We start from the raw sequence: 17452 nt of genomic DNA, 5'->3' as shown, positions 1-17452 counted from the left end.
TGCTTGTTTAGTTCCCCGTCGCGGTAGGGCGACCTACGACGGTGCAGAATTTGCTTGCTGCGTGAATGGGCCTCGACGTGCTACGAGTACGTGTATCCGAACGTGAGCGGGCAACAACCGCTGCCGGTGCCGTCTTCAACTGTCAGAGCTGCCAGCGGCATTTGTTGATATTGTGTTGTGTTCAAATTTCATTCGCGGCGAAAATTAGGCGGGCGTTTTATATGTTTAACATGTGAATTATGTACCTAAATCTCGTCTAGTTAATATTTGTATAAGTTTTATAAGCTGGAAGATTGTAACACGAGTATTTTATACAAGGTTGTCAACTTTTTTGGGTGTGAAATGGCTCAGCTGAAAGAATTAAAAGCCAGTCGGGGCTATGTTAAAGGGGCGATTAGTCGAATCGAGACATTCTGCACCTCAGAAGAGTTTTCAACAGCAACACTTGAAGTGCTCAGTCAAAAAAAGGACAGGTTGCTTAAGGCCTTTAACGACTACGAATCATATAATCGAGCTATCCTTGCCGTTGAGTCGGAGGATACTGAATCTTACGAATTATATGAAACTAAGTGCGATTTATGCCTCGCGATGATAAATACGCGAGTGCAGCCTGCAACACTACCTGCGGCACAGCCTGCTACATCTACATCTTCCGAGCTAGGATCAGGTAAGTTTAAAAAACTTCCTTTCATTAATATTAAAACTTTTGATGGCCAGAGTGTGATGGACTATCATCCATTCATTAATATGTTTAAGGCAGTCATTGATATGGATGCAAACCTGAGTTTCTGCGAAAAACTGTACTATTTGCGGTCGTTTTTGGCAGGAGGAGCTTTAGATTTGATAAAGCATTTAATGCTTACTGGTGAAAACTATGAGGTAGCTTTAAAACTCCTTAATGATAGGTACAATAATATACCTAAAATTGTAAGTTTTCATGTAAATAGCATTCTTGACATGCCAGTTTTGACAAAATGTACAGCTTCTGGGCTGCGTTCAATAGTGTCAACTGTAAATATGCATCTTGCAGCATTGAAAAACTTGAATGAAAAGGTTGAGTTCTGGGATACTATATTGGTCAATATTTTGTCTAGGAAGATTGATTCCTACACTTACCGTGGATTTTATCTTGAGCGTGGTTTGCAGGAGGTTCCTAAATTGTGTGAATTGCTTACTTTCCTAGAAAAAAGGGCTATTGCATTGGAAGCCACAATGAGGGAGGAGCCTAAGAAGAGGGAGAATTCGGTTGTGAGTGCTGCAGCTGCTACTGGAGTTTCATGTAAGTATTGCCAAGATACTCATAAAATATATGAATGTGTTAAGTTTAAGTTGCTCCCTTATGAGCAGAGATGTGAGTTTGTTGATGAAAACAACTTGTGTAAATTGTGTCTCAATGGTCATCGAGGTAGGTGTTTAATGAGATTAAAATGTGCAACATGTCATGAATTACACAACACTCTGTTGCATTCGCCAAATAAAGGTAAGGTAACGAATGTTTCCTTAGCTGATGAACCCTCTCTGAATGTAAAGGATAATTCCAAATCTGATGATTGTTGCTTGCCTACCGACTTATCCAGAAATGTGAGTTTGTCGGCTAGACCTCGGAATGCAAGTGTATTGCTTCCGTCTGTAATTGTGAAGTTGAAGAAAAAAGATGGTACTTTTACTCATGCTAGAGCACTTCTAGACTCTTGCTCACAGATACATTTTGTAAGTGAGAAACTGATTAAGGAAGTAGGTATTTGCACATATGATACTGATGAGGTAGTGACTGGTGTATGTGAAAGAGACAATAATATTGCACAAAAGGCTGATTTAGTTGTTTACTCTACTGTGGGTAATTTTAAGGTTGATGTGTCATGCTGTGTGACAAGGAAGATTACTTGTGCCCTTCCACAGCAAACATTTGACATTTCTCAGTTTAATATACCATCCTATGCCCAGTTGGCTGATGAGAAGTTCAATGAATCAAATGAGAGTTCACTATTATTAGGAGCCGACGTCTTTTTCCAGGTGTTCGAGTATGTGTGCCGGCAGCTGACACCTGTGGGTCCATATTTGGTGAAGACGAGGTTCGGTCATATTGTAGGCGGGGGGCTGCCCTTCCCTGCCGGCAAGAAGTCGATAAGTAACTATTGTGTTACAACTAAAGGTAATCCTTTCCATTTTAATGTAGCTGAGGATGATTTACAACCACCCTTCCCATGTGCTAAACAAAGTGAGGTTTGTTTACTGTCAAATGATTGTCAACCTTCGGAAGATATTGTTGATATAATGTCCAAGTTTTGGGATTGTGAAAAGGTACCTGATATCATTAAGGAAACAGGTACAGAGGCTGAGCAGGCTGAACAGATTTTTCTGGAGTCGGTTAAATTAGAAAATGACAAGTTCACTGTGGCCATGCCTGTGAAGGTTGAGTTGGATAAGTTAGACTTAGGTGATTCTTTTAGTTGCGCCTTGCAACGATTTTTTAATTTAGAAAAACGGTTTTCACGGGATCTAGAATTGAGTAAAAAATATAAAAAATTCATACATGATTACATAGACCAAGGTCATGCTAAATATTTTGACATGTCTACTTATGACTTAAGTGCAGGTAATGTCATGTTTCTGCCCCACCACCCTGTAATTAGCTCCAGTAAAACGACACCTGTTAGGGCTGTTTTTGATGCTGGCGCTGTCACAAAAAAGGGTATATGCTTAAATGACATTTTATTAAATGGTCCGGTGGTTCAAAAGGATCTCTTTGAAATTCTGATTTTGTTCAGAACTTTCAAGTATGTATTATTGTGCGACATAAAGGCTATGTATCGCCAAATTCTAATTGAGGATAAGTATCGTTGCTTGCAAAATATTTTGTGGCGCGATTCTCCGGACGACTCAGTCAAATGTGTACAGTTGCAGACAGTGACGTATGGTTTGAAGAACTCTGCGTTCTTGGCATGTAGGTGTTTGTTGGAATTAGCTCAGAGATACGAGAGTCAATATCCTTTGGCTTCGTTTGTGTTAAAGCACACGTGTTATGTTGATGATATTCAGTGCGGTTCTAATGATTTGAATGAGCTTATCCAGATGAAAAAGGAGTTGGTTGATTTAATGAAGTTGGCTAGTTTGTCTCTTCACAAATGGTGCTCTAATAACCAAGAAATTTTAAGCGACATACCGGTTGAATTTCATCAACTCGATAGTAGGAGCTTTGATAAAAATAATGAATATGTTAAAACTCTTGGATTGACATATGACGTCATTACCGATACTCTTAACATGCAGTGTCCTGTTAAAGAGGTTCAAGAAAAGTACACGAAGCGTCAGATGCTTAGCTTCATAAGTAAATTTTTTGATCCTTTAGGATTATGTGGCCCTGTGTTAGTGCAGGCAAAGATACTGATGCAACAGGTTTGGTTTGAATCGTTGAAATGGGATGAGTTTTTACCTCAAGGTCTTAACCAAAAGTGGGTTGACTTTGCCAATAGCTTAGTTCAAATGTCTTGCATATCGATAGCTAGAAATATCAATGTTCAAGGAGCACAATCGTTAGAATTAGTGGGATTTTCTGATGCTTCTAATGCTGCTCATGGTTGTTGTTTGTACTTACGTGTCATTGATGCTGACAACAAGGTTTCGGTGAATCTTTTGTGCTCAAAATCGCGCATCAATCCCAAGGCTAAATCCTTGACTATCCCAAAATTGGAACTGAATGGTGCCCTGCTACTTGCTATTCTAGCTCGGAAGGTGTATACTGCTCTGTCCTTAAAATACTCAGTGAGCGCTCATCTTTACAGTGACTCCATGATTTTGCTAGCTTGGTTAAAAACATTACCGGTAAAGCTTAACATGTACGTAGGTAACAGAGTTGATAAGATTAATAAGTTATCCTCCGGCTTTGAATGGCATTATGTAAATACTCATGATAATGCCGCAGATATATTGTCTCGTGGTGTAGAGCCCCAATTATTGGAAAAATGTGACATTTGGTGGCATGGACCAAAGTTTTTGTCAGACCCTACTTACCATCATAAACCTGTAGAACTTGATATTTTAAAATCTGATGTACCAGAGTTAAGGCCTACAACTGAAACCTGTTATACTTGTGTAGATGTAAGTTCTAGCTCGATTGATGCCTTGATACAGAAATGTTCAAATATAAACAAATTGACAAGGATTGTAGGTTATCTCCTTAGATTTGTATTTAACTGTAAACATTTAAATATTAACAAACGTCAGGGACATTTATCTCCCCAAGAGTTGGAATCTGCGTTGCGCATAATAATTAAATGTGAGCAAAGAAAGTTCTTTTGTAATGATATTGAAGACTTAAATAACAAGTTCTCATTAAAGTCGAGTATAAACAGTTTGCATCCTTTTCTTGATTCTGAAGGATTGCTACGTGTTGGTGGTAGATTGCAAAACGCAGGATTGTCCTATGACCAGAAACACCCGATTATATTGCCCAAAGGTTCTCATGTCACAAAAATAATTGTTCATAATGAGCACTTAAGGTTAAAACATGCTGGTGCAACTTTGTTATTGAGTACCCTAAATGAGAAATATTGGATTTTGAATGCAAACAGAGAACTCAAGTCCGTTTTGTATAAATGTATAAAATGTTTCAGACTTAAGGCAAAAAATGCTTCTCAACTAATGGGTTCTCTGCCATTCGATCGTGTAAATATGACTAGGCCATTTCAAATTGTGGGCACTGACTACGCCGGTCCTTTCTATGTAAAGCAGTCTAGAATTAGGAGACCTGTGATAACAAAGGCTTATGTTGTGATTTTTGTATGCTTTGTTACAAAGGCCATCCACATTGAATTGGCATCTGACATGACAACTGATACTTTTTTAGGGTGTCTTAAAAGATTTATAGCTCGTAGAAATAAACCTACTAAAATATATTGTGATAATGCGGCCTATTATAAAGGCGCAGAAAATGTTCTTAAGGAATTGTATGACCTTCAAAATTCTACTAATCATCAAGCATCTGTGGTTGACTTTTCTAGTTCTGAAAGAATAGCCTTTTATTTCATTCCTTCTTATTCCCCAGTTTTTGGTGGTCTGTGGGAAGCAGGTATTAAAAGTGTTAAATATCACATGAAACGTGTAATTGCTAATACAGTGTTTACCTATGAGCAAATGTACTCGACTTTGGTTCAGTTTGAAGCCATTTTGAATTCTAGGCCGTTGACCCCAATGTCTAGGGATCCTAGCGATATGACCTATTTAACTCCTGGACATTTTCTCACCGGTAGTCCACTGACATCTTATCCAGAAACGGATATTACAGATGTAAATGTAGGTAGGTTAAGTTTTTGGAAACAATGTGTTCAATTGCAACAACATTTTTGGAAGCAATGGCATAAGCAATACTTGGTTATGCTGCAGAGTAGACCAAAGTGGAGAAATGAGTCTCCTAACTTAGAAATAGGCAATTTAGTTTTGTTGAGGGAAGATAATACCTCTCCATTGTGTTGGCCAGTAGGTCGAATTGTTGATGTTCAACCTGGTAAAGATGGTAAGGTTCGAGCCTTGCATGTAAAAAACGCAAAGGGTTTCATTGTTAAAACGAGTGTTACCAAGGTGTGTCCCTTACCAATTGATTATAGTTAGGTAAACTGCTTTGTTTATTTGTTAAATTTAATGATAATGCAGGAGTTAGTTAGCATTAAATTTTTGTTGTTTTTTAACATTGTAATTGTTGTTTTTTGGCTTGGCCCCCAACATGTTCATAACCGAACACAAGTTATCAAAACTCTTTAGGTTTTTTGATATACTTTTGTCTATGGTAGAAACATCTGAATAAAATAAGAAAATGGAAGATATGTATCAGTTTTTTATTATTATAAAATAAATTTATTTATGTGGAGACACGGTCGGGACCAGGGCCTTTCATTTTAATATTGTCTCCAACACACAGGGCGACATCATGAGAACTCGACGACAATCCGACGTGGGTAAAGAAGATAGAAGGCAAAGGGGCGCAAACGCACTGTAAAAATTGTAATGTCTACTGGAAGTAGACAACGAATAAGTAGTTACTTACTTAAAATTAAATTATGTCTTGTACCAGTAACACCACAAAAAAAAATTGGGGCGCTACTGAGGCACCCAAAACTGAAAGCAACTGAAAGGCAGCGGCGGCCTGCGCCGCCCCCCGCAGCCTGCCGCCCCGGGCCATGGCCCCCTTGGCCCTAGGGTAAATACGCCCCTGACCCTATAGTTAAGATGCATGCTGCATGCGATCAAAAATTTGCATACCTGGAGCCGTGGGTAAAACATAGAGAAACCTGTACTGTACATAATTTAACACCACAATTTTATTGTACCTATGTTTTCACAAATAAAGATATTCTGATTCTGATTCTGATTCTGATTCTGACATTCTTACACAAATTGACTAAGTCCCACGGTAAGCTCAAGAAGGCTTGTGTTGTGGGTACTCAGACAACGATTATATAATACTTATACAAATACTTAAATACATAGAAAACATCCATGACTCGGGAACAAATATCTGTGTTCATCACACAAATAAATGCACTTACCCGGATTCGAAACCAGGACCATCGGCATCACAGGCAGGGTCACTACCCACTAGGCCAGACCGGTCGTCAAAAATACCTTAACCTACCGGGCCTTATGTCTTAAGATAGTAATAAACTAAACTCAACAAAACTCGACTCAACTTAACTTTTCTACTGTCTATTATAGCTTTACTGCGCCACTGAACCTTTACGCTTTACGCTACCCGGCAAGTAATAACAAGCGTGGCGGGACGAGGGTTACAGCTATTAAACTGGAACAATAATAATAATGATGATAATAGCTCAGTACTTAATCCATCGCTTTCACCCAATAACTTACTTCATTTTAGATTCCATCAACTCTCAAAAGTCCTTACACCCTGGTGGGTGCTGCCTTTGCGTGCGTCCCATGACACGGGCAAGGGCAGCATCCGCTCGGTGTACCCCTTATATTAAAGTGTCAAAGGGTCTCTACGTGTTAGCTTCGGCTCCGCGCACGCCTCCCAAAGGTACGGAACACCATTGTTCAAAAACATACAAAATACAAATAATGATGACCTGGATGTAGTCTTAGAGCGGGAGCGCAGGGCATTCAAGGTCTAACATGCTCGCCCGCAGGTTTGCTCGATGCTCAAGAGAGGTAAAAATTGTGCTTTTCAAAACTTTCAATCAATAATTTTACAGACTGTAATATTTAGCGATGTATCGTGTAAGTAATTGTGTCTGATAGTGACTCATGGTAACCACACTGTTCTTATACGGTCACTGTCGGTACTTTTGTAATTAAGTTGTATATTATGTGTATTTACCTGAATAAATAAATAATAAATACTCTGTTTATTTTATGTATCAAGCCCAATTCAGATTTAACAGCTTGTTACGGTTTTGATCTTATTTTGATAGGACCTTGAAGTTTTTTTTTTTATTCTTAAGCAGTCTATCCTCAAACATGAAAAGATTTATACTCGTAATTAAGCCAAATTTTATTCAAACCTAACGAAAAAAAATACGACAACAATATAAAAAAAATGGCCCATAATGCCTAACAGCTAATTTAAAAACCGAATTACCTTATCAGCATTAACCACCACATAACCAACAACTTTACGCAGGAAACAAGCAAATTCCAGCAGTAAAATTAGTGAATTGATTTGGAAGAACAGTAGTAAAGTGGGATTTAGTGGTTATTACAGCTTAATGGCGCTGGGCAATTTGGCAATTCCCTGCAGGCCATGGATACTACACCGAAGGCTGATTCGATTCGCCCTAACAAATTGATGTCAATTTAACCCGTGGACTTGACTTACTTGAATGTGAACCGGACAAGTACGAGTCGGACTCGCCCACCGAGGGTTCCGTACTTTTTAGTATTTAATAAATACATCATCTGTGAAAATTTGAACTGTCTAGCTAACAACGGTTCCTGCAGAGATACAGCCTGGTGACAGACGGACAGACGCCAGATGGACGGACAGAGGAGTGTTAGTAATAGGGTCCCGTTTTTACCCTTTGGGTAAAAAACGAAGTTATAAAAATACTCAAACTAATTTTGGACCATAAATAGTATGAAACTTTTGAACTAAGGTATAGTTGGGTGGTTTTACAGTACCCAAAAAAATTATATCAATTACAAATCAATAGCACAACAATAAATCAATAGGTTACAAATCAGCGCTGGAAGTCGCCAGCAGCATGCTGAGATGGGGCCATTTCGTGACACTTTATTTTCACTATATTCTTATAATGTATGTATATTGTCTGTGTGTTTACGAATAAAAACTATTCTATTCTATTCAATAGCAGATTTTTAACTTCGAATGCCTCTCCAGATTGGCACTGAAATTAGTATTAACTTCATTGCAATTTAGTTAAGCGTCATAATCCGGAAATTTTCCTTACAGAATGTTTTGGGTGAAGTTACGATTTGATAACTTTACAATCTGTCATAGACTGTAAACGAATTTTAAACGACATGACATATTAGGTATATTTTGAACTTTTTTTAAACTGTTTGAAACTTGGTATCCGAAGGCTGTCATGTTTCTGAGGTTCCGGGGTAAACTACCGAATCCGACACAAGACCAGGCGATTCAACGGAGCCACGCCGTTTTGACGCCTAAATAGTGTTTAGTTTTAAGTTTATAAAATGCATATCTGCATTAAGTCTGTATTAAGGTATTTGTAAAATATGGGCCTTGTTGACATATTACAATTTTAAATACATAACTATTTTGTACTCTACACTTTTTTTTGCCATACGACTGAGCGCGCTGGTGTAACTAAATGCGATTTTGACTCCAATGTATCGGCCCCATTGGCTCATTCGTAGTGCTCGTGAGGCCGGTCTTTAAAAAAGTCTATCCAAGTCAGGATTTGAACCCACATCTACATACTCGTAATATTGCGTCGTTGTCCGTAAATTCCATCATTGCATACAAGGTATTAGTGGCAATCAGTTCACAGTCCAGTGGCATGTTAACGAGTACAAACGTGGATAATTACTCCCGCTCGTTCAAATTCAGCTTAGTAGTCTAATCAAATGTTTAGCACGGGTGAAATAGCTGGTAAATGTGCTGATAAACTGAATTATTTGCGCCTATAATTACCAATTTTGAGCAGGTTTTGGTACGTTCATTATATACGTAAAGCATTTTTGGAATTAGGCCCGAACTCACTGAATCTCACATGGACGCCTATTCAAACTTATACGAAAAAAACCGGCCAAGTGCGAGTCGGTCTCGCGCACGAAAGGTTCCGCACCGATACGCAAAAAACGGCAAAAAATCACGATTGTTGTATGAGAGCCCCACGTAAATATTTATTTTATTCTGTTTTTAGTATTTGTTGTTATAGCGGCAACAGAAATACTGTGAAAATTTCAACTGTCTAGCTATCACGGTTCATGAGATACAGCCTGGTGACAGACAGACAGACGGACAGACGGACAGACGGACAGACGGACAGACGGACAGACGGACAGACGGACAGACGGACAGACGGACAGACGGACAGACGGACAGACCGACAGACCGACAGACGGACAGCGGAGTCTTAGCAATAGGGTCCCGTTTCTACCCTTTGTACCCAAAGGTACGGAACCCTAAAAACAGAATAAAATAAATATTTAAGTGGGGCTCCCATACAATAAACGTAATTTTTTGCGTTTTTTGCGTAATGGTACGGAACCCTTCGTGCGCGAGTCCGACTCGCACTTGGCCGGTTTTAACATTTGCGGCAGCAATGCCGTCGGCATTAATGTCGCACATCAATACTCAAAAATGTAATTTTATGGAGAAATGTTACATTAAATTTGACATTTGCGGCAGTAATGCAGTCGTCTACAATATGGCTGGTTGGTGCAGTCTAAATCGGAACGGTACCTTTAAAGAGCATTTCGGCAATAGCCCGTGCATAGCCGCAAATTGCGAGTGAACATTGCAAATGGTCCTGATTACGGCGTGATTGCAAAACAATGCATCGATGCAATTGCAACCTTATTGTGTATGGGGTAAGGTAGCTTTTGTGGATTAGAAGCGTACCTGTGTTTTGTAATTGCAAGTTGAATGATTGCGTTGGTGGTATTATATAAAATACTTAGTAGGATTTATTTGGCCGTCCGCTTTCATTTTTAGGGTTCCGTACCCAGACGGACAGACAGAGACGGACAGAGGAGTCTTAGTAATAGAGGGTCCTGTTTTTACCCTTTGGGTACGGAATTCTAAAAAATGAAACAATCCTAAAGTCCATAATATATACCTACTTATGACCAAAGTTACGAATTCAAACTAGACTAGCTTCTGCCTGTGGCTTTGTCTGCGTGGAATGATGATAATGATGATTGATATAAAACTACCATATGTCCCCCAGGCCCCAACCTATCTCCATACCAAATTTCATCTAAATCGGTTCAGCGGTTTAAGGGTAACAAACAGTTACACGATGTTAAAAACTACCCTACGTACCCCGGGTCTCATATTACGAGTTTAAGCGTGAAGAGGTAACAAACAGACAGACAGACAGGGTTAATTTCGCATTTATGACAAAATACTTATACCTACGCATGATATGACAAGTATCAAGATCCATGAAGTTATAGTACAAATCCATAAATCCTAACAATCCATCAATTATTAAGACGGTTGTAAGCTTTCAATGCACTTAGTCCCGTCAGGCGTGGCTCACTTCGTGATTTCGTCGCTTCGCTACAAGTACATGCGGCCCACACCAATTTTGGTGTCTAGCCATAGTAGTTGCCGCGCACTGCTACGGAACGGACGCCTGCTCGCACTTGCGCCACCTAGCGGTCATATCTGTCGTAATGTTTGTGTGTCGTTGACATGTGCATCGTAAATGAATCGTTGTATTTATTTATTTTTTTTGGTTAAGTATTTGTTTTTTTGTATGGATTGACATGTTATCAAATAATTAATTAAATTGTATGTAGTTATTACAAATTATGAATTTTATTTTATTTGTTTTTCACTTGTCTTCACTTGTTATTTAATTTATTTATTTTTTTATTAAAAATATATTTATTTGCTGACATGTCCCATAATTACTCAGTTTAATTTAATTAAGTTATAAGCATGTATGTAATTAGTTCGTAAGATTTCTAACACAATGCATTATTGTTAAAGAAATAAATAAATGAAAATGAAAATAGAAGCGTTTTGTTAGAGAGTGAATCTTCTGTACTTAGTACTATTATTTATTCTGTGGTCTCAGTCTCTCAGTGAGCAAAATGTGAGACGCAAATACTACACATTGGACCAAGAAAATGGACAGTTGTAATACCACCCTTAGCCACGACATAAATTATACTTATCGCTGTTTCACCTCGCAAAGTTTGCTGCATACTTACTCAAAGGGTGCTTGATATCCGAAGTTAGAAAGTTATTGCAAGTTGTTGAATAATAAATGGTTTTGAGAACGTGGAACAGTACATACATCAAGTATATTTATCAGACTCAAAGCAAAAGACGGTAAAATACTTATAAACTACTTATGAAGTACGGAAGAATTTCGTGCTTTGAACCGTCTGTTCCTATCTCTATCGCATTCGCGTAATTATATTTTTAATACAGTTGCTCAAAAAGTGCTACTTTTCGTGGCTGCTTAGCGTGCGGAAAGTTGGTTTTCGCGAACTAGTGCTTTTTACTTTTCCAATTTTTTAAAATTTTTACTTGTTCCAGTTCATGACCACTTATTTATGAGTGTTAATATTAGTTTCTTTTAAACGTCGTAATTAACATAAAAATCTACTGTTAATGTAAGAATAAAAAAAAATGCATATTTCATATTTTATTACTTACCTCTTCATTATAAGTATTATAACACGTTTATTTTTTAATGTTGAAAAACCGTTCTTAATAAGTTGTCTGAATGGAACGACCCTTGCCCGCGACTTCGTACGCGTGGATTTGTATGTTGGTGGTTATATATTCTACATGAGCATAATATAAAACATTATGCAGCAAAAGATATCAGTAGGGAGGGTTAATCATTTGTTAATAATTATACAACGCATGAAATTTGTCTTTCACAAACTACGAAGTTTCAAGATCCTAACTGAAAAAAATTGTTCCCGATATAATCCCTCTCGACCCTCTTAGAAGATTTACAAGTCCACTATTAAAAAAAATATTCGCTCCCGAAGCTATTAATACAAACTTTTCAAAAACGGTGTAAGTAATCAGTTTTCGTCTATTTTAATATAATGCCCTTTTTACCAAATTTCAAGTTCCTAGCTTAAAAGAAAATTTGTACCACATATAAACTTACATCCCCTTTTTAACCCCTTTAAGAACGGCGAAATCACTTTTCTTGTATTCTAATAACAAGCCTTTATGCAAAGATTCAAGTCGCGCACTTAAAAAAATTTTTGACTTCCATACAAACTTTCTACCCCTTTTTCACCACCTTAAGGGATGAATTTTCAAAAACACTGAAATTAGCTTTCTTCTCTTTTAATTACATACCTTTTTACGAAGTTTCAAACTCTTAGCTTAAAATATAATTTGGACCCTATACAAATTTTTAACCCCTTTTTAACCCTTTTAAGGAATGAATTTTTAAAAACGCTGAAATAGCTTTTCTTCGATTCTAATAATATGCCTTTATACAAAGATTCAAGTCCCACACTCACAAAAATATTTGATCTCCATACAAACTTTGAACCCCTTTTTCACCACCTTGGGAGATGAATTTTGAAAAACCCTTTCTTAGTGGATACTAACGTCATAAAAGCTATCTATTGTGAAAAATTTAGCTCTCTTAGGTCCAACGGTTTGGGCTGGGCGTTGATTTAAGTGAGTCAGTCAGTCAGTTAGGCAGGACTTTTACGTTTATAGATTACCTAATATACGTATAAATAAATACAAACTTTGTTCCTCTCGGTTCGAGACCCTCGGTCCGTGGGGCCCGGGAGCTCAGTGGGGCTACCGCGAAAACCGAAATTCGCGAATTGCGGGGATCTTTCTCTTTTACTCCAATGAAGGCGTAATTTTAGAGTGACAGAGAAAAATGCCCGCAATATGCGAATTTCGATTTTCGCGGTTATAGCTCAGAGCTTGTTCATGGATTTGGCCAAACGGCTGGTTGAGGTCACTGGGGACAAAAGAACTGGCAGCTTCCTCGCTCAACCAATAAGCGTTGCGATTCAGCGAGGAAATGCTGCCAGTATCTTTGGCACTATGAATCCTCTTTAGATATAGATTTGTAGTTTTTTTTTTGGTATTATTTAAGTTTTGTAGGTAGTTTTGGTTTTAGGTTACTTTTTATTGTTACTATGTTCAATTTATTTATTTCACATACTTACATAGATTAAAATTAAATCAATTCACCTCATAAATTGATTTTCACAGTACTTCAACTGTATGTGACGACTAAACACGTAAATTAACGTGTACATTCGATTGAATCCACGGCAGTAGGCAGGTAATTCCAACTTCGTAATGAAACTTATGAAATTACTTCTCGTTAACAGTTCATTTCGCGAAATGCAATGTGATTTTTGAGCAAGAATTCGCTTTTAATATTGTAAAACCTCTCAAAATTACTACGTTAAGCTAATCAGAAAAGTTACGTAGATTCGTAGCGAAGATTTATTGAGTCATGGCTCAACAATTAAAGTCCGCGACTGTACCTACTTTTTTTTTTGTTTTTTTTATACCACGTAGGTGGCAATCAAGCATAAGCATACGGCCCGCCTGATGGTAAGCAGTTACCGTAGCCTATGGACGCCTGCAACACCAGAGATATTACACGCGCGTTGCCGACCCTTTAAAAACCTGTACACTCCTTTTTTGAAGAACCCCATACTGTAGACCCTCGGGAAAACCTCGGCAGGAAGCTCATTCCACAGCCGAAGCGTCCGCGGGAGGAAATTCCTCTTAAACGGCACAGTACGCTACCATTTAGGTGCTAGGGTGTGAGGATGAATACCTAAACTTGATTTAGGTTGTTAATGCACGGGTGGCGTTTTCTGCAGAGATTTACCGTAGCACTGTCTGGACATAAAATTCCACGTGATTGTCCCGTGTTAGTTTAAAATTATGGATAAAAATCCAGCTTGTGAATAGTCAAAAAACTTTACAACGGTGGCTAGTACCTGTAGGTAGCTGTACCTGTTTTGTTTTTTCGGAAAGTGCAAAAATTCTGAAAAACGAAAATCGCACGGAAAAGGGGATAACACATGTTGTATTTATCACAATAATTATTGAACACAAAAAAATATAGCTATGCCCCAGGGTCCATGTGGACCTACCAAGACTTTGTAATAAATATAATACCATGGTTGCAATAAATAAATATGAATATGAATAAAATAATATATATTTTTAACTTCTAAAATGTAAAATGGAACCATTTGATTCTTTATATTATTTTTACTTAAAAATAGATTATATTGCAACTATACATATAGGTATATCGAACGCAATATTTTACCATCAAAATCACAATTATCTTGCTTACGTCGGCTTTAACTTGTTAAATCAAAGTTTCATTTGACAAAGACTGTTTTAGTTTTTAGCCAGCTCTATCTGTATAAATAGGTTTTCTATTTTATTATACTAGGTAACATTGTATAACAGCCCGACTATACTCGCCCAGTTTACGACGGACAGACTGCCCGCCTGGGATGTCAGCGTTTTATTTTCGACGCTACATTTATTTCTTGTTCTAGTAAAATAGGAATACGTTTCTTGATAATGGTTCAATGTCCGTTGGGGCAGCTTCGAATGCGGGATAGTTTTGAAAACTGCAAATAGGTATCTGCTAACAGGAAGCAATTTCTACCACCTGCAGTTTGTATGGGGCACGCCGACGTTGCAGTTACCCCGCTTTACGGCCCGGCCACGATGTCGCGCGGCGGCGGCAGCGGCGAGCGGCGGCCATAGGTTGGAGCGAGACACAGCGATCGGACCTTTCGTTCCCACCTATGGCCGCGCCACTTATGTCGTGGCCGGGCCGTTAGGGCTGGTACAGACGGACAGAAATTTGAATTAATCGCCACACTTGCAGAAGTGCACAGCAACTTCAACCCAGCGTACTACGTAAGCGAACAACACGCTAACGCGAAGCGGCGCGGCGCGGGGTGAATCAATCCTTTGATACCTATAGAAGTGTCCTACGTGGGCGATCTCGTTGCGAACGCGAACGCTGTGGGCCCGCCGCGCCGCGTCCGCGAGTGTTCGCTTACGACGCAGCATGCACCCCCAGTAGCATTTATACGTCATTATGACGTCAGTGACGTCAATATGACGTAATAATGCCGTCATTATGACGTCGCTGACGTCATTTTGCTACCTGGGACCTTCTCTACATCAGTGAGTACTACGAGAATTTATTCTTTAGCTACGGTATATTAGAACAAATATTTTTCCGTCGAACAAAAATCTAATATACGTGGAGCATTGCAATTTTGGATTTCTGTTGAAATGAAATAAGCACAATGCTTTTCTTTGGTTCGCGTGCCAGTCTTGTTACAAAGGGTTTCAAAATCTTATTACTTTTAGTAAGTTTTAGATAAAAATTCTACTGTTTGCTTAAACAGGGACAAGTAGATGAAGAAAGTGGGTCAATCGTCAGACAAAATGCGCTTTGAACTCTTTTGAAGTTCAGAAATACTTTTTTTTTTACGTGTGGGCGCCTACCCAAGATCAAGATGTCAACCAATAGTTTATAGAAAACGCCAATAGAAACTTAAACAATATATGGAAATATCACTCGAATCTTCGGTTGTTATCTCGATATATTTTACGCGTTTGTCGATGTACGATTGTCACCTTGCTTAGGTTATTTTTTAAATATTTATTTTATTCTGTTTTTAGTATTTGTTATAGCGGCAACAGAAATACATCATAATTCATAACACTTTAAACTCGCCAGACTAAGCGTAGCGTTCAAGAGAGGGTGAAGGAACACAGCGGCTGTTACAAAAAATGGAGTACTTACACAAATCCGCAATAGCTGAGCACTTCAGAGAACAACAATACAAAAGGTAATCACGGTCTACATATATCCCGGTCAATATAAGTCTAGCTGAGCACTTCCTGATAACTAAAACTAATCACTGGATTGAGCTACATTATTACTATCACACTCGCATCGTAAGAGAATATATGTATCGAAACACCCAAAAAAATTCAACAGGGAAGACGGGTACAACTTATCGTCAACTTGGGGACCAGTGATTCAGATGTTGAAACCAAGGGATCTATCTTCGGACCAGTGTGCGGATATTGTTAGTGTTGCGTGTCGTGCCGTGGAAAATACACATTAAACGGAAACGGGTAGATGGATTTATTTGTCTACCCCGAACATTTAATATAAACTAATGACGGGAGTACCATTTCGTTCCATTTGGAGTTGAAACTCTAGGTCCATGGGGTCCCAGCGCGCATAAGTTGTTTGCAGAAATCGCGAAGCGTCTGGTTGACGTAACTGGTGACCGAAGTGCTGGCGGCTTTCTCGCACAACGTATCAGCATTGCGATACAGCGGGGAAATGCCGCCAGCATCTTTGGTACAATGCCTCAAGGGCCTATTTTAGATTTAAGCTAGTTATTAATTTCGTTTACGTAGTACCACTGTATATATCTTGTATGTAAATAAATGTTTATAATTATATACTATAATATTACATAATATATGACGGGTAGTTTAGTGTTGTTTACCAATATCTCAATTGACATTTTGCTGGGACGTCAGTCTTCTGTGACCACAGCTAGTGCAACCTAACTGAAACGTCAAAAAAGGGAAAATAATGAGGCCTAATTAATTTGAAATACATCATCTGTGAAAATTTCAACTGTTCTATCACGGTTCATGAGATACAGCCTGGTGATAGACAGACAGACGGACAGTGGAGTGTTAGTAATAGGGTCCCGTTTTTAGTCTTTGGGTACGGAACCCTAAAAAGAAGTCTAAAAAGATTTTTAGAGTAATCGAGATAAAAGATAAAAGCCCGCGCAACGGCCATTATCGTCCGTTTTGTTTTCGTATCGATCCGTATTTTTTGTTTCCTTTTAATTTCCTGGCTTCAAGCCTCTTAAGGTACTTTTTAAGGTTTTTAAATTTAAAATTCGAAATCTCGCAAGTCGAAATGTTGAAAGCAAATTTAATCTGGGCTTGTTCAATATTGAGTTGAGACGGAGAGAATTCTAACCAAGAACCGTATTCTGAATGCAGTAACAGGTTATAAATTTAATCTGGATTTGATAAAAGTGACGTTTAGATTGAAACCATTGTCACGTCTAACAGTGAGTAATCATATTATGGACGAACTATTTTTCATTTTGTTGTCGTTTTTTAATTTTTCTCCCATTTTGATAAAATTTGGTGGATATATACATAGTTCCCTATTCTTTACCACATAAGCGGAATTTCACCGGTATGTCTTAAAAAATCTTCCACCGATATACGAAAACG

The 17452-nt window shown here is 38.3% G+C and overlaps 1 protein-coding gene across 1 annotated transcript; it reads left to right on the top strand.

Moving 5' to 3' along the window:
- The first annotated feature begins 814 nt into the window (after positions 1–814).
- Positions 815–5765, top strand: LOC134745314 (uncharacterized). Its single transcript, XM_063679309.1, has 2 exons — positions 815–1279; positions 2014–5765. Exon 2 carries the CDS (start codon positions 2275–2277, stop codon positions 5605–5607), a length of 3333 nt encoding a protein of 1110 aa, XP_063535379.1. The 5' UTR covers positions 815–1279; positions 2014–2274; the 3' UTR covers positions 5608–5765.
- Positions 5766–17452: the final 11687 nt, after the last annotated feature.

The sequence above is a fragment of the Cydia strobilella genome, chromosome 11 (genome assembly GCF_947568885.1).
Source record: "Cydia strobilella chromosome 11, ilCydStro3.1, whole genome shotgun sequence".
NCBI classification, from domain to species: domain Eukaryota; kingdom Metazoa; phylum Arthropoda; class Insecta; order Lepidoptera; family Tortricidae; genus Cydia; species Cydia strobilella.
The sequence above is the reverse complement of the archived record's forward strand: the minus strand, read 5'-3'. Positions and strand labels throughout refer to the sequence as shown.